The sequence below is a fragment of the Procambarus clarkii genome, chromosome 30 (assembly GCF_040958095.1).
Source record: "Procambarus clarkii isolate CNS0578487 chromosome 30, FALCON_Pclarkii_2.0, whole genome shotgun sequence".
NCBI classification, from domain to species: domain Eukaryota; kingdom Metazoa; phylum Arthropoda; class Malacostraca; order Decapoda; family Cambaridae; genus Procambarus; species Procambarus clarkii.
This window is the reverse complement of record NC_091179.1, coordinates 15,473,284-15,493,237: the sequence shown is the minus strand read 5'-3', so window position 1 is coordinate 15,493,237 and position 19,954 is coordinate 15,473,284. Positions and strand designations below refer to the sequence as shown.

The 19,954-nt window shown below is 44.0% G+C and overlaps 1 protein-coding gene across 2 annotated transcripts in view; it reads right to left on the bottom strand.

Moving 5' to 3' along the window:
* Positions 1-368: 368 nt before the first annotated feature.
* The window catches only part of LOC123765491 (endoplasmic reticulum-Golgi intermediate compartment protein 3), a 33,875-nt gene continuing 14,289 nt past the window's right edge, over positions 369-19,954 (bottom strand). For both annotated transcript variants that reach the window (XM_045754110.2, XM_069333925.1), the window contains exons 6-11: positions 17,818-17,983; positions 16,069-16,126; positions 10,269-10,504; positions 9,899-9,993; positions 9,354-9,519; positions 369-4,215 (exon numbers count right to left, since the gene is read on the bottom strand). In XM_045754110.2, coding sequence (XP_045610066.2) covers positions 9,384-9,519; positions 9,899-9,993; positions 10,269-10,504; positions 16,069-16,126; positions 17,818-17,983 — 691 coding nt within the window. In that variant the 3' untranslated portion in view covers positions 369-4,215; positions 9,354-9,383. The remainder of the gene's footprint in view (positions 4,216-9,353; positions 9,520-9,898; positions 9,994-10,268; positions 10,505-16,068; positions 16,127-17,817; positions 17,984-19,954) is intronic.

Genomic DNA, 19,954 nt, shown 5'->3' with positions numbered 1-19,954 from the left:
GTGGATTCTGGTGAAACGGCGACTGCACCTCAGTTTAACAGTGCCTCTCGTGTAATGACGATCGAGCTTTAATTCTGTGTAAAGAATTTCATTATTTTCTGTTTTTTTTTTTTTTTGGTCTCTAAACATAAAAGTAATTATTATATACCATGCCTATTCTAGGGGGCCTGACAGCTGAGCGGAAGGGGCCTGACAGCTGAGCGAACAGCGCTTCAGATTCGTAGTCCTGAGATTTCGGGTTCGATCCCTGGTGGAGGCAGAAGCAAAATGGGCAGTTTCTTTCAACCTGATGTTCCTGTTCACCTAACAGTAAATAGGTACCTGGTAGTTAGACAGCTGCTACGGCTGCTTCCTGGGGGTGTGTAACAAAAAGGAGGCCTGGTCGAGGACCGAGCCGCAGGGACACTAAGCCCCGAAATCATCTCAAGATAACCTCAAGATAAGATGCCATGGAGTCCCAAGGAAGTCAGTGGTAAGGTTCAACCTATGAAAACACATGTGAGGATGACCATAGGGGAAAAACAAGTCTCTATGGAAAGGTTCTTAGTGAAACAAACAAGCAGTCAGCCACAGCCAGATCCTAGCGGTATGCAGGCAAATCGTAGGAGATAGTGTACCCCAGAGAAGTATCACTGCCTGATGTTATAATGGAAGGGGACTCCACTTCCAAACACTAACACCTCTCCCCCTCCTCCTCCCCTCCTCACCGTCTTACATACACCAACAAGAGTCATCAATAAAGGTAAGCTATGAACTTGTACATACTATAGTACAAAATATTTGTGTTTATTATGCATGAAAGGTATTTTGAAGTTAATATTTTTGGGAATGTGGAACGAATTAATTCAATTTACATTATTTCTTATGGGAAAAATTTGTTTGGATTACGAATTTTTGGGTTACGAGCCGTCTCTGGGAAGGGATTAAATTCGTAAACGAAGGTACCACTGTAATGAATTAATAGACCTAAATTATCTCCATTAATTAACTATATAGATACAATAAAGTTACTTAGGATCCCCACATTTATTGATGTCCTTGGGTTATGTTATGTAATTGTAGTGTGGGTGATGTAGTGCTATATTGTATGAATATAGGAGTGAGTGCATGTGTGCGTTAGAGCTAGTTGTTGAGGGTACTAGGGATGCTGGTAAGCGGATGTGGCTGGCAGGGATACCAACCCCTACAGTGGTGACTTGATTCTTGAGAGATCTGTCATGTTTGCATGCCACATGTGGAATTTGGACCTTTAAGGTATCATATATTAAGTGTGTGCATTAATGTTTATAAGATAATATAGGTTACTTACTGGTACTATGATTATTCATAATAGTGATTACCATGTTATGTTGGGCGGACTGAGTCAGTCAGATCACATGTTCGCCATGTGGTTTTCTGTTGCCAATTCCTCGTGTCCGTCATTTACAGAAATGTCCTGTGTAATTCAAAATTCAAAATTCAAATTCAAAATGTTTATTCAGGTAAAATAACGAATGTTATACTAATACTAATGCTAGTATTCACTTAACACCTTACCTTGTGTAATTGCCTATGTTAGTACTTATCATTTGTGACCGTATGTTCATCCCTTAGTTTTGTCTAGGAGTATTGTAACCAGATATTGTAATTAACTATGGTATGGTGCCTAGCTTGGCCGGTCAGTGCTGCCAACAAATTTGATAGTAGCCACATGTATTAAAAATATGCATATGTCATGTAGACATAATTCCTCACCTGTAGAATTAAGCAGGTATATTACAAGCATCACTGTACTTAGGAGTTTCTAGTAAATGTTAAGGGATTAAAGAGATATGGTTAGTCTTTGAGTTACCAGGCCTATTGCCTCCAAAGTGTTGGTACTGTTGTAGGCGGCCTGTAAGCTCAAGAGCGGGATTTTCGTCAGTTAACTGGTGCCGGTAGTTGGAGATGAGTACCCACCCTTGAGCTCTGTTCAGATCATTAATTAGTTTATATATATATATAGTCTTGGGGTTATAGGATAGTATTCTTAGATGTTTCAAAGTTTAGGGTGATCTCTAGTGGAGAGTTATTGTGCCATTATCTATTTTAGTGTGTTGACTTTACTTTGGTTCTAAACACTGGACTGGTTATAATTTTATGATCATCTTATTTGTATGTATGTGTGTATGCGCAGCCTGTATGAATATACTGGTATAATTGTAGCAGAATTTTAATTCCCTTTCCAGTACTGTAGTCTTGTGCAGTCTGTTTTCTGGGAATTTTAGGGTCAACTCAGCCACTTGCACGAGCTGATTCAAAACGGCCATAACAGGGACCAAGGAAACAGGATCAACCAACAAAGCATTCACTGAGAGACAACTGGTGGCACGTAAGTAGCAGCAAAGAACACCAACAGACACAACATATGATGCACTCCTAGCTGGACCAGTTAAGCCATCAATCATCAAAGGATCCCTCCAGAAACTTGCCAATTTATTCATCAGAAAAGAGAAAGGTGCAAATAAATAAACACCCACCAAGGCTGAAAGAACAGAATCCCTGCCTCCAGAGGAGAGCATGATGTTCAACAACCCTGCAGCCAGAGGCAAGAGCCCACAAAAACACACCCTTAAGAAAAACATGCTAGACAGGAGGAACCATCAAGAACTGTGAGGAAGAAAGAGGAAAGAAACCCCAGTAGCTCAGGAGCAGCAGCATGAGCTGCCCGGAGGTGAATGACAACTTCTGAAACGGTGCCAAAGCTGTATCGGCACTGAACACAAGCAATAGTGGCACTGCCAACACTAAACAATAAAAGATGAAAGTTTAGTCAACATCAGTGACAGGACTGACCTTAGAGCTGGCTATTGGCTAGGAGCTCCTGGCCCCCTTTTGGCGGCCATCAGTACTGATGGGGTTCGTACTATGTAGTTTCGAGTGAAACAATTGTCTGGAATGAATCACTTGCAGAGCTATTTGTCTATTTCAACATTTGTTTCCAATGAACCTTGCAGTTGTCTGTAAACCTTCGTTAACTTCCTGATGCTTCTCAGTGAGGGGGTGACAATAGTCCCCTACTTCTTATGCCTCTGAGGTGGGGCCCAAGTTCTGACCCTAGTCTCTGGTAGGCTAAACAGGACTCCTGTGACTGATGTGATCCAGTAGTGGGGAGCCATCTCAGTGAGATAACTTCAGGGAGCTACCAAGGGGTTTCCGCCCAGAAAACAAAAACAAATTTATATTGCAATAATTGTATTAATACTTAAATTTAGGGTTTGTAATTGAAAGTAGGTTGCTAACACGCTCCACCTGGCTATCTTCCAGAATTGACAGCAAATATTTACATTTCTCAAGGAATAAATAGTTATATTACTAATTCCTTGGAGTAGTTAAAATAATGTCTTGAAGTAAATAATTAAAAAAAAATACTGAACATACATTTAAATGCTATCAAGCATGTCACATGCATTCCCTTTTCTGTCCGAAGAAGTGCAGTTATTTTCTCCTCTTGGCAAGCTGTCAGCTTCTCCATGTGTACTGAGGTCTCAATATTCTCACCACATACGTATTTATTAAGAGAAAGCACTAAGGCTAGTATGGCTATAGAGTGCAATAGGTTTCCTCACTAAATGGAGTTGGAATTTTTGTGTTAAATATTGATTTTTTGTTTACTTCCTTATATTGTATGTCTCAAAGTATGTACAATACTGCACTTGCTACAATGTGGACTATTTATACTCACTAATGGATGTTTTGTGCGTATACTTTTATAAAAGCTAATAAGTAAATTGTCAATAAAAATGGGATGAAATCATTAACTACTTTTCAAAAGATGTATTAAATAAGAATTAACTTAATATACTACTTAAAAATAAACAACCTTGTAACTTTCACATAAGACATATACAATTATTTGGTTAATGTCATCCAAGTATGACATGATTACTTCTCACATTAATACTGCAGAAACACTAATTTTAATATTACCAATATATACAATAATAATTATACCACAGTACCAGTCAGTGAAACAAAGGTTCCAACAGGTGTGAAGAGAACAGCTTATGAAGTAAATCCAAAATAAAAGGCAGCAAAGATGTGTGCTAATGAGTACAGTATAGTATTCCCCCCACACCACACGGCAAGAAGTGGTTCCATGAACTAGGTTGTTCCCCCCATCACAGCTGACAGAGATGGATATTCCACAGATAAGGGCGTTTGGTACATCTGGCCCAAGGATGGCCCCAACCAGCTCTGTGAACATATGAATGATGACGATTTAATATAGGTAGAGTATGACTAATGTCTGGTGGGCAACAATTATGGATTCAACATAATCAAACAAAAGTGAGCTGAACTGTACTGAATCTGCAATATGAAATGTTCATATATTTCTCACTAATTATTCTATATGGTAGAATAAATAGCTTGAAATTTTTTTCATCTCTTGTTTATTTTTAAAGATGTTTACAAATTATAAAATTTTAAACATATTAATTTAAACATATCAACTTTAGATTTGCTACAAAACACTACATAATAAGTTCAAGATATACAATGTATACTCAATTTCATTATTGTAAAATCTATGTTCAGAACTTTTTAAATCAGTACTAAATTGAAAAGAATTATGAATAAAGAAACTTCATCAAAGGAAGTTTTCAGACTCGGACCCTGGAACAGGGAAGAATGGAAACAGGATCAATCCAAAGCGCGTCCCCGGTCACAGAAGCCGTGGTGCGCAAATAAAGGTGGAGAGCCACACTGGACACAACACATGATGCACGCCTGGCCTAACCAATCAACATCAACAACCCAAGGACCTCTTCGGAAAGCAGCAGCCTCATTCTTCACCAGAAAAGAAGGAGACAGCTGCAACCAAACAACCTATCACCAGGACCAAAAGAGCAGAAACCCCTGCGCCGGAGGAGAGCATGAAGCTCTCTGACCTGACCCTCAGAGGCCAATGCCAACAAGTAAAGAGCCTTGGAGAAACAATCCAGAACCGAAGGGGCCACAACAGACCGAGGAGAAACGAGATAAAAGAGCACCCGATCCAAGGACCAGGGACGGCTCAGGCGGCGCATGAGCAGGCCGGAGGTGAAACAACGCACGAGACAGCTTGCGAAATGGCACAGAAGTAACATCAATACTAAAAGAAAGCTGGAGTGGCTCCGCCAGCGCCGCATGATATGAGGTGACAGTATTCGGTATAAGATCACAGTCCTGAAACAACCTCGAAAGGAAGGACAAGACAACCAGAACAGAAAGTGAAGTATACCCACGAAGAGACAAAAAGAAATGGAAGGACCACTGGGAAACTTCAGACTGCCGCTGAGACAAAGCCCGCAGGTGGGACACCATCAACAAAGTCACCTGATCATCATACAGATGGTGATAGACTAGAGTCAAAAATACCAGATGCGAAGACTCGAGGAAAAGATCAAACCAGCCACGTAATGGACCAGATCAATCATCTGAAAGAGACAGACTGACTGGGAGTGGACTGGCTGGGATCTCAGCCCAGCCTGTCGTCGAGGTAGGCCAACACCTGAACCCCTGTGAGACGCAACTGAGCTATCACGACCCGGGTGAGGCGTGTAAACACGGAGGTGCCAGATTCAAGCCATATGGAAGGCAACAAAAGCAGTATCCTTGACATCCCACAACAAAACCCGAGCCAGTCCCTGAATCCCGGATGAATCGGGATGTGCCAATAAGCGTCCCTGAGGTCCAGGGACACCATCCAAGCACCCAGCTCCAAGTGAAGCCGGACCTGGGACAGAGTAGTCACCCAGACGCATGTAAACAAACCGCAACGCCGCCCTGGTGGCCACGCCGTGAAACCGGCAGACGAAAATGGCCGCCAGCAGGGGCTGTGACTAACGCTAAATACACAAAAACACGCCAGCAAATGTAGGGAAGCTAGCAGACTGGATGGGCGAAAAACGTCGCCCAACTAGCAGAAAAACCCCGGCAGGTGCAAAACCGCCCCAGAACTGCTAGCAGGCATCCCCCACAACCCCGGGAACCAACAACAGAGGCCCCGGGGCAGAGCCGTCCTCCAAGCCCTCCGCCCTTAAAGAAAAGCAAGAGTCTATGGGAAAGGCAACAAGAAAGGGCCGCTGGTAAGACCCAGAAGCCTTGGCAGGAGGCACAGGCTCAAACCTCCGTCCCCAACCCGAACGGGGCAGCCCCCGAAAACCGCCCGAGTCTCTGCCGCAACTAAACCCCGCCCCGACCCCGAAACCCGCAGACGGTCCGGAGCCGGGAACATGGAGGGAAAGGGGCGAACAGCACCGAACCAAACGGGGCGGCCACGGGGCATTCGAGTGGGAAACCAACCTAGCATGTTGCAGCAACCTAACCAAGCTTGCAACACGGATGCCGCCTGTACTCTGAACAGTAATAACAACAGGAGAGTACTGGAGAACAAGAAGAGAATCTCTCGCAAGACTCCGGGTCAAGGTGTCAGTGACCCAACAGGCAGCATGACGGAGGTAAAAATGGCGACTGTCACCCGGAGACAAGGGAACAGCAACCAACGATCCCGTACAAGACGGGTTGGAACCCGGAAGACCCATGCAATGGTCCCCCGAGCCCAGACAGGGGTTTCCAGGGCCCGTAGGGTAACAACTACGGGAAGCCCGGGCAAGGTGTTGCTAACCGGTTAAGAAACCCAAACATAACAAGAGGGTAGATTATAGCACTGAAAACCCCTGAGACGTGTACAATCACGGGGGCCTAGCAGAGGGCCGCCAAACACTACCTGTGGAACTATAACCACCTTAGGCAGACCCACACCAGGCATGAAAAATTAAAAACAAAAGAAAAACCCCGCAAAAGTACACCGTCTCCAGAGGCAACAGAAACCGGCCGCCGCTTAGGTGGCAGGCTGCGCAACACCTTGACGCCCTAACCAGCACAATAGCAATCCCTACCCAGGGCCAAACAAGGGCCCCAAGCCCCAGCTGGCCCCAAGGGCGAGGCAAATGCCGAGCAGCAAGAACCTCTACGAGAATGGTTCCCGAACGCCCCAGGGAAGATAACCCTGTTACGCAAGGGCAGTACTCACAGGGCGCTTAGGGAAGTCAGCCACTAAGCACATGCAGCCCCGGCACTGATGAAGTACTCCTGGTCACCGCACAACACAACACACGGCAGTGAACTGCCACACAAGACAAACACCGCCTAGGAAACTGAGGCCAGAGAAGCGTCAATCCCGGTTGACATTAGCGAACGAACTGGAGCTTGGCAGCCGGCGCGGTAGGTCCGGGGCTCCCCCCTCCTCCTCCCGGGGTGGGGAGGGCTGCGCGGACGATCGGCGCGGCAGTAAAGTGTGATGTTTGCTTGTTTGCTAGTTTACTTGGGATTGTAGGGAGTTTACCTCTCTGTTCGGTTTTTGTTGTAGTTTCTTACCATGTGGGGTTTGTTTTGTTACGCCTACCTTTCTGGGTGCCTAACCCCGGTCGATGGCAGATAAGGAAAACCCCCCAACCATATGGGGTTTTCCAGGGCTATTGCTCCCTGAAACCTCTCTGAAGGGGCCAGGTTCTGGCACTGGTCCCTGGTAGGTCTGAACTCCTTAGCTAATGTCCCGGTCTAATATAACATACATTAGCCCGATAAGCTCCAGGGAGCCGTAGAGGCTCCCCACAGAAAAAAACTAATAAAACCGCATTAGAAATACATAAAACAAATAATTGAAAATATATTTGTGGCAACACTCGGTGCTTGAATGGCTCACGCGACCGTGTCTGGGCAATTCACGCACGGGCGATCAGGCCCTGATGACGTAACAGCGCACCTTGTCCACGTCCCCACAGCCAAAGTAAGTGGAATTTGGTATTTATTTTTACATAGACATGTTCTGGGAAGGGAATTTATCATTTTATGAAGAAAAAATAATTTTGGGGAACACTTTATTTCATGCGCATCGGGGGAATTTCACAATAAACTCAGCGCAGCACGGTGGTTAATTACATTGTGATGCCTCACTATAGAAAAAAATTAAAACGTATGGAAAAACAAATCTCTATGGAAAGGTTCTTAGTGAGAAAAACAAACAGTGAGCCAGAACCAGCTTCTAATGGTATGCAGGCAAAACATAGGAGAGAGAGTACCCCAGAGAAGTCATCACTGCCGGATGTTATAATGAAAGGGGACTCCCCTTCGAAACAGTAACACCTCTCTTCCTCCCCTCCTCACCATCTTCCATATGCATCAAGAGTCCTCCATAAAGGTAAGATAAACGTATGTACTGTATTGCAGTTAGAGAAAAAATTATATTCAGTATAAAATGTATTTTTAAGTTAATATTTTTGGGTGTGTGGAACGGATTGATCCAATTCCCTTTATTTCTTATGGTAAAAATTGCTTCGACTTACGATATTTCCAATTACGATATGTCTCTGGGAACGGATTACCATCGTAAATCGAGGCCCCACTGTATATCATCCTCAGAGAATGGTTTTTACAACCATGCGACCCATGGAAGACTGGGAGATAGATGCACGTGCATCAGCCATGGTGGCTTGTTTGAAACTCAGCCTACCAGCAGCCATGGGGCATGCTGGGAATTTTTCTCATAATGGCAGACACTCGCTGGAGGCCCCCATCTTCTACCCAACTTACAGTGCACAAGTTTTGAATCTTAAGATATATCCACAAGCACCAAAAGGTGCTATGTGCACCACCAGTCAAGTGCCTTAAAGCACTATTCACAGTGCAGATCGGGGGGGGGGTTTAAACATCCCAGATTTTGTACAGCTTTTGGATAATTAATGAGACCATCCCTGGTTGTATTATGCAGTTGAAGGATTAAGCAGTAGTAAGAGTGAGCAAGTTGATCTTCTAGACTATTAGTATACTCAGCATTGAAGAAAATTGGAGTTAATGTGAAGAAAACACAATAAATTGCAGAGAAAATGGATGGCTGATGCTTCATTTGGAACAACTCTCAAGAAATACCTTGAATAATTTGTGAATGTTTAATGGAATTAGTTTTCTGTAATGCTAATAAGAACAAACGTATGAACGGGTGTTACTCAGACGGTCTTGAATATCCTTACTCTCCTTCCCTACAGCACTGATGATAACGGAAACTCAAGGGTTATTTTTTGTATAAATTACAAAGAACATATCCAGCTTTAAGCTATGATAGCTCTTTTAAGCTATCTTAAACTACAAGCAAATAATGTGTGTTACAGATATAAAAGCATATACTTATAAGCAAACTTTACAAGTGGACATGAAATGTGTTAAATTTCAACACTCAGGATTTTGTTAAAATATGAATTGAACTAAAATACTATACTATAATTAAATACAAACAATACCTTATAACAAAACATTGTAACAGTCAAAAAATATAAAAATAGTGAGCTACATACATAAAAACCTAGAATTAGATATATTTTGTTTTATGACGATTTTCCTATTTCAATTTTTCGTTGGAGTGCGCGTGGGGAATAATATATGATTGAATCGAGAATCCCTGCCACAGTGAAAACCCCGCCAATGACAGCACAAACTCCAGTAAGGAAGTGGCCCAAGGATCTGTAAAAAAAAAAAAATATTTTTAGATATAAATATACTATGCAGTATAGACAGAACTGCACTGCTTTGCCTGGTGAGCAGAGCCCATTTAGTCTAGCAGTCAGAGTGATTTTTTCATATTTTCAAATATTTCTTTCAAAATTTTACATCACAAATAATTTTAACAGTATAGGTATACTGACAACAAACATTTCTAACTTAGTTGGGCTTAGTTTTTCCTTAGTGTGTGGAGTGGAGTGTGTGGGTATGAATAAATGAATGAATGTATGTATGGAGAAGTGAAGAAAACACATCTTATAACACCCTCTACCTTTGCTGGTAACTGGGATGAAAAACTCATGCTCCCCAATAACATGGAACTGGGTTAGTCGTGACTTACTTGTGCTTCTCCGTATACTTGACCATCATGGGTGAGAGTTCATACGTGAAGAAGACCCCGGGAAGTCCTGTTTCACCCATCCCCAGCTGGATGTTCTGAAGAAGCATTTGAAATAGCAAATGTAAAACAATAATATATAGTATAGTACTTAAAATATTTAACGTAAATATAATATCTCAAAGAATACAGTAGAAATTAAAAAAACTGCTGATCAATTCCATTACAAGGTTGATAAAATATATTGTCTTCACTCTCAGTATTAATATACTGAACAAAGTATAAATAAGTCAAAGAGAAAACAACATTACCTGAAAAAGTACTGATATGCATTTTCTTCTGTAACAATACTGAAAGGTAAAAAAATGTTTACCTTCTGATGTTGAGTGACTGAAAACTGATTAGTAGAAAGTGTTGAGCCATCAACTTTTTCATATGTAGTTGGGACAATTTTCAGGTAATAGTTAATTGTTTTTGGTCCCTTCTCTGTTTTAAATTCACTACCATCAATAGGATTTGTTTTTCCAGGTATATTAACACCAAAACTCAGGTGTCGGATGCGATGGGACAGGTCAAAATCTGATGTTCGGTATTGCTGCACATCATGAACTGAAATGAAATTAAAGCTATGACAATATCATACAGAAGCTGGCCATTTAGAATCAGAAAAGGGGAAGAAAAGAAACATCCTTTTGGATTAAAAGAACAGAGGTGCTAGAGCTAACCAATGAAAAGATTAGTGATGTTAAAATGAGTATAACCACGGAGGTGATCAGGATGAGTGCTAAGCATCGGTTCCTGGAGACGGACATACAATAGAGGCGAGGAAGGTACAACTGTCAAAAGTATTTTCACAGTACGAAGGGGGGGGGGGGCTAGTACGGTTACCATGCGAGAGCCAGAAGAATGTGTCTACCTTAAGTATCCCTGCAATGAACAGAAAGATGGGGCAGGAGAACAACAGTACCAGTGCTAATAATCATTGGTACATTTTTGATGGCTCTAATTGGAATTTTACCAATGAGCAGGAGTGCCGCTAGGTGGTAAGCCTGTTTTCGAGTGGACCTCAACAAGTGTGCCAAAACGCATTAGGAGGGAAATTTTTAGTCAAAAGACTGATACAGGTTACGATGCAGCTGGAGATCATCAACAAATGCCTACTCATCACCATAAGTGGTCCACACACGTCATGTAATGTGGAATTGTGCAAAGGCATGCAGCAGAGTCAATGGTGTATTCAACACCACAGCCTTTCAAGAGTAGTGAGATCGGTATTTGGTGCCATCATAACAGTCATCAAGGACACAGAGAAATCATATTTTCGTTTAAAGTATGCATCTGGGAACACCCAGTGCATAGGTTCGAATCCTCATCATGGCTCCTGTGGATTTTCTCAGTCATCAAGTAATTAGTAACGAACGAAGTGCTGGCCCTCTTCGTGATGTAGTAGTAGCCCCCACATGGTAAAAAATTTGTAACCGAAGACCAAGCAGAGAGGCAGAACTCCTGCTCCCAATTCTAAAGAAACAAGCAAACATCATACACCTCCCTGGTGCCACTTGTATGCGCCTGGCATACACTTCCACTGGCGACGACGAGACACCACGAGCGTAGCTCTCATCCTGTAACTACACTTTGGTAATTACACTTAGGTAATTACTTGTCAACTCAGCCCTCCCCTCCTTGGGAGGAGGAAGCCTCGGACCCCCCCCCCCACTGCGCTGGCTACTCACACCTCTAGTTCTGAGGCCGGGAGGCAACTGCCACGTGCACATCAACTTGAAGTCGAGACAACTGGCTGCAATCTGCGACCCAAAAGTCACACAAGAACGACCAGGGCCAGGCACTTAACCCTTAAATTGCGCATCGCATCATATGATGCTTTGACCGACTAGCAGTAAATTGCACATCGCATCATATGATGCTTTGGAGTACTACGCAAGATTTAAACGGCCCGCAGATACATGGGGTTCACCACACCATCAGGGCTCTTGTAAACAGACACCATTAAAAAAAAAAAAATCGTGGGCCAAATTCCCTGGTGTTAGGGGCCTCAGTATTGAGTGAGCTACCAAGCCTGATGCACGCAGCATGAGCTCACAGCACGCAGCAGCTCACAGCTATTATCAGCCAGGGTTCTTATAATAGCAGGATTGTGGTGATATTTAGCGCTGTGCTCCATGGAGGGAGGAGTAATGCTGTGGGAGGGAGGGTGGTGGCGTTGTCTTCTGACTGTGTGTGGCCACCTTTTATTGACTGCACTCACCATACCAGCTTAGTGGTTCGCTATGGTGAACACAAATGTAGATACTTATATATAACGTGTGTATAGAGGGCATAAACAGGAAGAGAAGGTTTGGAGCCGCCATTTTGGTGAGGGCGGTGGCGTCGTCTGCATGACGCCACCGTGCAGACGACGGTGTTGTTTACTGGTGACCATGATGGTCTTTGGGCACCATACCAGTTTACTTGTACAAATATGGTGAATAAAACAGGTAGATATTTATATATAATGTGTGTATATAGCGTAATAACACCACAAACAGTATTGTTGGAGGAGAAATATTAGTGCGTCTGGCCTTGAGGGCGGCAGCCATCAGCTGTGTGAGTAGCTACGTCTTTGTGCCTTTACTCACCATACAAGCTTAGATGTACAGTTATTGTGAACAAAACATGTAAATACTTATATATAACGTCTGTATATAAAAGCAAAAACAGTATGGTTGGTGGAGAATGGTGGCAAGTCAGGTGAGGTGAGGGAGGGAGGGAGTGGCAGCCAGTGGCGAGCTGCCACTGCCTGCCACTGCCACTGCCACTCAGCATACCAACTTAGTGGTTCGTTATGGTGAACACGAATGTAGATACTTATATATAGCGTCTGTATATAGTGAATAAAAGCAAAAATAGTATTGTGGGAGGAGAATGTGGGTGAGTCAGGTGACTTGAGGGAGGGCGTGAGTGGCTGGCTGGTACACGGCGGTCACTCCTCGTTACTTTTTGACTCATAATAGCAACTTAGTGGTTCATTATGCTGAACAAAACATGCAGATACTTATATAACCTGTGTATATAGTGTAATAACCGACAAAGTATTTGTTCACTGATTGATGAACATAATTGAATCAACAATATGCACACCATATTTTTGAGTACAGCGATGATTCACTCATATTATTATATAAATATATCAAACTACACACTATTGAATAATATTACAGCAAAAAAACTCTGAAAAATCAATCAGAGACATTGAAATAATTAGGTAATTATCTCTTTGTGGCAACTCTGGCCTGACAGCTGGTGATCAACAGACCGCCTGGGACGCACGCTGAGTCAGCGCCTGTTTTTTTGCCAGACTTCCCCGCCCTATAGTGGGCAATATATGCCACTTACAATTTTTTAATTATTTTTCCCATGATCAGTGAACACAGCCTTTCTTTCGCAATTTTCTTCCTGGAAGGGCCTTGTTCATGATTACTATCCATCGTGGAGTAAGCGTAGATAGTTTCTAAAGCCGCAGTAAGAAATATAGCCACGGAAAATAGCCGAAATGTTCACACGTTTGAGATGCGAGGGGAGACGACATTGGTCACAACAGTGGAGCAAAGACAATGGGCCCACGGCGTGTGCCAAGCCGCCTGAGGGCCACGAGGCTCAACAAAGGAAATGGGAAGACATCGGCGCACATTTTAAAACCAGTCCCCAAAAAATCGGATACAAACCTGATTTTTGGCGAATTTTTAAAGTGGATGACGCAATGCTGCGTCATCCCCGGCATTACCGCCAGTAAACGGATGACGCAATGCTGCGTCATCCCCGAGCGAAAGTGTTAAGGGTTAAATGCAAGACAAAGTTAGAGAAGATTCAGAGGTATGCCATCAGACTAGTCCCAGAACTGAGAGGTATGAGCTACGAGGAAAGGCTATGAGAGCTAAACCTCATGTCCCTGGAAGACAGAAGAGTTAGGGAAGACACATAATAACCACCTATAAAATTCTCAGGGGAATTGGCAGGGTGGACGAAGACAAACTATTTAGCATGGGTGGAACACGGACAAGGGGACACAGGTGGAAACTTAGTATCCAAATCAGCCACAGAGACATTAGAAAGAATTTTTTCAGTATCAGAGTAGTTAACACAGATGGACTGCATTAGGCAGTGATGTGGTGGAGGCAGACTCCATACAAAGTTTCAAATGTAGATTTGATAGAGCCCAATAGGCTCCAGGATCTGTACACCAGTTGATTGACAGTTGAGAGGCGGGACCAAAGAGCCATAGCTCAACCTCCGCAAGCACAAGTAGGTGAGTACAAGACTCCAGGTCACATATGTCACGGACCCAACAGGCAGCATGGTGGAGGCAGAAGGGGTGATTGTCATCCTGAGGCAGGGGCGACGAACAACCATCAACTTTGCACAAGGTATGAGTGGACTTGGATGGATTCATGTTACCAACTGAGCCCACTGGGGTTTTCCAGGGCCCACAGGGTACATTAGCCCTACAGAAAGCCCAGGCATTGGGGCCAGCTATGCTGATAGACCCCCTGCTTGTAAGCAGGCAAACTTACTACCAGTAGCAGTGGTGAAAGCTCGGGGACAACGAAGGCAGAAAGCCACCACAACCTATGCTACCCTAATAAGCAGCTAAGTAGTCCTCCTCTGTACACAGAGGGAAAGTACCCGAAAATGAAAAAAGAACAAGCCCATGAAACCACACCCTAAGAAAACTAGCAGCCGTAAAGAAACGTCTGCCACCACATAGGTAGAAGCAGACTACGCCAGAACCAGTGCATATAACACTCCCAGACAATAACACTCACCTACCCAGGGCAAGATGGGAAGTCCCAGATCCCTGACTTACCCCAAGGGCCAAGACAACGTCAAGTGATGAGGCCTTCAAACGAAGAGTGAATCCTGAACATCCAAGGAAGGGTACCCTGACATGCAAGGGTAGTAGTACTTACAGAGCACCTATGGAAAGGTACCTAGGTACATGCAGCTCCAAGTACAAAAACACCTGGCCACCACACCACACACACACACACAGAGCTGGTACAGCCACACGGCAAAATCCAGAACAGGAACTTGAGCCCAGAGGTGACTGAGCGACTGCTAGCATATCAGGATGAGAAGTGAGGTGGCAGACGGCCGACTCCCCCTCCCCTTTTTCCGAAGGGAAAGGGTTACGAGAACGAGCAGGGAGTACTAGTTGCGTGGAGGGTGGCTAGTTTTCTATTATTTATTTTACTTCAGCAGGATTTTCTTGAATCTTTCTGACTGTAGGTCCCAATTTTACCGGCTAGTTGTTTGTTTTGGTTCGCCTATCTTTCTGGGTGCTCATGCTGGTCGATGGCAGAATATGACATTTTATAAATGTAAAGTGCTCATACACCACTGCTCCCTGCGCCTCTCTGAGGGGATCAGGTGCTGGCTGTGGTTCCCGGTAGGCATAAGAACTCCTGTGACTGATGATACCAAACTAATATAGCACATATCAGTTCGGATAGCTTTAGGAGCCGACGGGGCTCCCCCCAGAAACCATAATATCTACAGCAGGCCAACACTTGATGGCCTTCACCAGCCAGACCAGCTGACATACTAACAAATCCCCACAACACATCATTTACATCACACTAATACAACACTACCAAACCAATGTGGACAGGCCACCACATGAACTCCTTTCATTTCACTAATACTTTATCTTCATCATATTTTCTGATTTCTATTCCTCATTATTCTCCCCTCCCCCTTCCTTACAAACCAATTCATCACTGAATAAAAAATATACAGGTTTCCATTCATAATAAATCCATAGGTGACTAAGACACGTGGATGTATTTCACATGCCCACTGCCACAGCAGGCGGGAGAGGGAAGCAAAAGGCATTCACACCTACCCGAGAGTGGCACACAAGCGCCTCAACACCAGTTCAAGATAACATTGAGGAGGAGCAATTTTTTTTTAAGTTTCTTTTTAAGCAATTAAAGTTTGCTTTAAGAATATTTCAGTGCATCAATTCATGAAGCGAAGTTACTATCAGTTATTTTCCTGATACAAACATCGAATTCATCATAAGAATTAGCACAATAAATAATACATAAATAGACAATTCTTATTATATTTTAGGTATTTACCAAAAAAATTCTATAACTTTGTAAATCAAAACTTACTGTGCAAGTGATTGTGCTGGAAGGATTTACCGGGAGCAAGATGGAAATTGCCACCAACCTGAAAAAAATCACAAAATGTAAGTAAAGCGTGCTAAGCGATTACAGTATTCAAAAAGATAGATCAATAAAGATGCAAGTAGGTAAGATATGAGATAAGTATAGCAAATAGGTAGGTAGGAAAGTAGATAAGTCAATAATAAGTTGCTAAGTAAGCAAGTAAATAGTTAAGTAGGCAGATAAGATGGCATGTGAGAAGGTAAAAAACCAGCGAATGAATGTAATGAAACGCCATTTTCTGGGCGAGCCCCGGAGGCTCCCTGGAGCTTATCGGGCTAATGTATGTTATATTAGACCGGGACATTAGCTAAGGAGTTCAGACCTACCAGGGACCAGCGCCAGAACCTGGCCCCTTCAGAGAGGTTTCAGGGAGCAATGGCCCTGGAAAACCCCCTTGTGGTTGGGGTTTTCCTTATCTGCCATCGACCGGGGTTAGGCACCCAGAAAGGTAGGCATAACAAAACAAACCCCACATGGTAAAAAAGCTAAAACAAAAACCCAAACAGAGGTAGAAACTCCCTACAATCACAAGGAAACAAGCAAACATCACACTTTACTGCCGCGCCGATCGTCCGCGCAGCCCTCTCCGCCCCGAGAGGGGGAGGGGGGAGCCCCGGACCTATTGCGCCGGCTGCCAAGCTTCAGTTCGGAAGCTAAGCTTCAACCAACGCGAAAAAAACGCCGACCGGTGGGAGGGAGGGTTGCCAGGGAGCCTCCGGGGCTCACCCAGAAAATGGCGTTTCATTACATTCAACGCTGGTTTTCTGTGGGGAGCCCCTACGGCTCTCTGGAGCTTCATACCCAAAAAGAAGGAAAAGAAAAAGGGCCAACCCAGGAGGCGGCCGCCACAAACTCTGCAACGCAAAGCCAAGACAACAGGTCACAATCTGCGACCCAAGGCAACATGAACGCGCACGAGCAGACGCGCATAAGAATGGGCGGCCAAAAACCTGTGCGACCCTCAAATCCCTGCGCCCGAAATGAGCCCTAGACGTCGCCAACAGCAGCAAAAGCTGCAAACATCTGAACAGCACGGGCGCAAAGACAGACCGCAGGCTGAAAGAATGAAAAACTCTGCGGACGACTTGGGAGACCCGAGCCCTGATAACAGGGAACGAGGGGAACCGGATCAACCACAGCGCACCCGCAGACACGGTACGCAGGTAACGGCAAAGAACACAACCAGACAACACAGGAGTCACCTTCCCTAATTAGGGAAGGTGACCCTAGGTGCATGCAGCTCTAGTACTCTACACTCCTGGCCAATGCCCATTATTGTGAAGGAACAGCCTGTACAAAGCAAAATACTAAAAACAGGTAACTGTGCGAATGGGGGTTTAGTTGGACGAAGTTTTGGTTGTTTTCTTTATGAGGGAGTTCTTTGTATATTTTGAGAACGTAGGTTGCATTTTCAACCAGGTAGTAGTTTGTTTTGATTTGCCTACCTTTCTGGGCACTTCTCTGGTCGATGACAAGATGATAAATTTTAAATGTAAAGCGTTCATGAGTCATTGCTCCTTGCGCCTCTGTGAGGGGGCGGGGTTCTGGCTCACAGTCCCCGGTAGACATACAAGAACTCTGCGACTGATGACCCCAAGTAGTGTGACACTTATTCAGAAAGCTTCAGGGAGTCAATGGGACTCCCCACAGAAAAGAGTGGTAAACGTCTTGCAAAACAAAAGATTTCCTTACCCTGTTTACTTCCAAGTAGCCATATATTTGACATCCTTCTTCAGGGAGATCAGTTGATTCCACCAGCTTGCCCTCTCTAACGCATTGATCAATGCTTCTAAGGGGTGGTAAGGCCCAACCTTTCGTACGGTAGGCATCTTTGACATCCTCACATGTGTTACAACATCTGCAATTGTGAGCAATGTTTTTATATTGCACATACAATATTAACACAGTTATGAAAACTGTCACTATCCTAGAATAATTTGGGCACAGTTCATGGTGAATGTTACAGAATGACTGGGCTCAACATACAGTACTGTACATGTTGTAGAGTATATTCTAGTAGACATACTGTATCTCCAATAAAGGCTCAGTATTTTCAGGAAAATATAGATGGCAACTTTTCTGGGGGTAGGCCCGTCGGCTCCCCGGAGCTATTCAGACTGAATGGATATGCACTGTATAACTTTCTGGCATCAATGTGCTTGGAGTTCTTGCCTACCAGGGACCACGAGCCAGAACCTGGCCCCCTTAGAGAGGCACGAGGAGCAATGGCCATTAGAGACCCTTGTAATAACTCTATCTTCTTTTTATACCCTTTACTCACTCTCAACACCCCAGGTTAATACTGCTTGCAGATCAATGTGACCCCCAATGAACTACAGGCTAATTAGTTAACTCTGAAAATATTAAATGAGGGGGGACAACAAGAGAAGGTTATCTTGAGGTTATCTTGAGATGATTTCGGAGCTTTAGTGTCCCCGCGGCCCGGTCCTCGACCAGGCCTCCACCCCCAGGAAGCAGCCCGTGACAGCTGACTAATGCCCAGGTACCTATTTTACTGCTAGGTAACAGGGGCATAGGGTGAAAGAAACTTTGCCCATTGTTTCTCGCCAGCGCCTGGGATCGAACCCGGGACCACAGGATCACAAGTCTAGTGTGCTGTCTGCTCGGCCAACCGGCTCCCCTTATTAAGGGATTATTAATTTAAAACTAGTAATTAAAAACTCATTAAACACTGCCACCACCTCCCTGTTCAGAATCTGAATGTGTCTTTTAGTGACCTCCCAGGAAGGGCAGAAGTCAATAATCATGAACTCAAGGGGTATAGGAATCTGGGTAAAATGCCTGGAAGTAAAAACTGTATTCTTTACTTTACTGATTGAGGATTCAAGGACAACTCTAATATCCATAATATGGAGGAGAACACAGGGGAATTTCTAGCACAGCAAATGAAAACACAAATAAGAATGAATAACACAGCTTTAATCAAAAGGAACAGATAACTAAACACAAATTAACTTAAATTATACACTTTATTTATTATTTAAACACGTTAATTGAAATCAAATATTTAAATCAAAATTGAAATTATATCCTACTCTAATAAAATCTCCTACGAGGCAATAGTATGACAAATGATGGACATAATACTCCAGCACACTTTACCTTAAATGCTGCAATCCGCCAACGATGTTGAATGGCTTGCCCTACAGATCAGATCTGTACCCCAGTTGAATCTCCAAGACACACTAATTTTAATATTTTCTTAATCTCTACCAGTGGACAACAAACGCCACCCACCTAGTTTCTAGGCCCAATAAGCCCTGCCTCTTAAGGCTTATAGCCAATGGATTTAAACACAACTGGGTGCTCTGGAAGCTTGGCCAATGGAATGGTCAGACCCTACCCTGGGGGACTCCGCCCCTTGAGTCCTAAGCCAACAAGGGCCAAGAATCCTAGGCCTCCATGGCTGCAACCAATCAGAACCAGGCTTGACCATAAGGGTCAATTACCCTTGACAGAGTACTCACCCGTTCCCACGCTCACATGCCCGAACTTGGCGCCAGAAGTCCCTGACCCTGGCTGACTCTGAGTTTATGGCACCTAGGGAACCCCTCAATTCGTTACTGGTTAAAGGGTGTAAAGGAGAAAGGGTTATTACACCCTCCCCTGTGGTTGGGAGCATTCTATGTCTGTCATCAACCGGGATAGGCACCCCAGAAAGGTAGGCGCCCCAAAACAAACCCAATATTCTGGTGAAGATATTGCTACCGAAAACCAAATGAGTGGACAGACTCCCCAAACAAAATTAGCAAACTAGCATGGCGTCATCATGTCACAGCGCCCCTGTCTGCACAACCCCCCCCTCCCT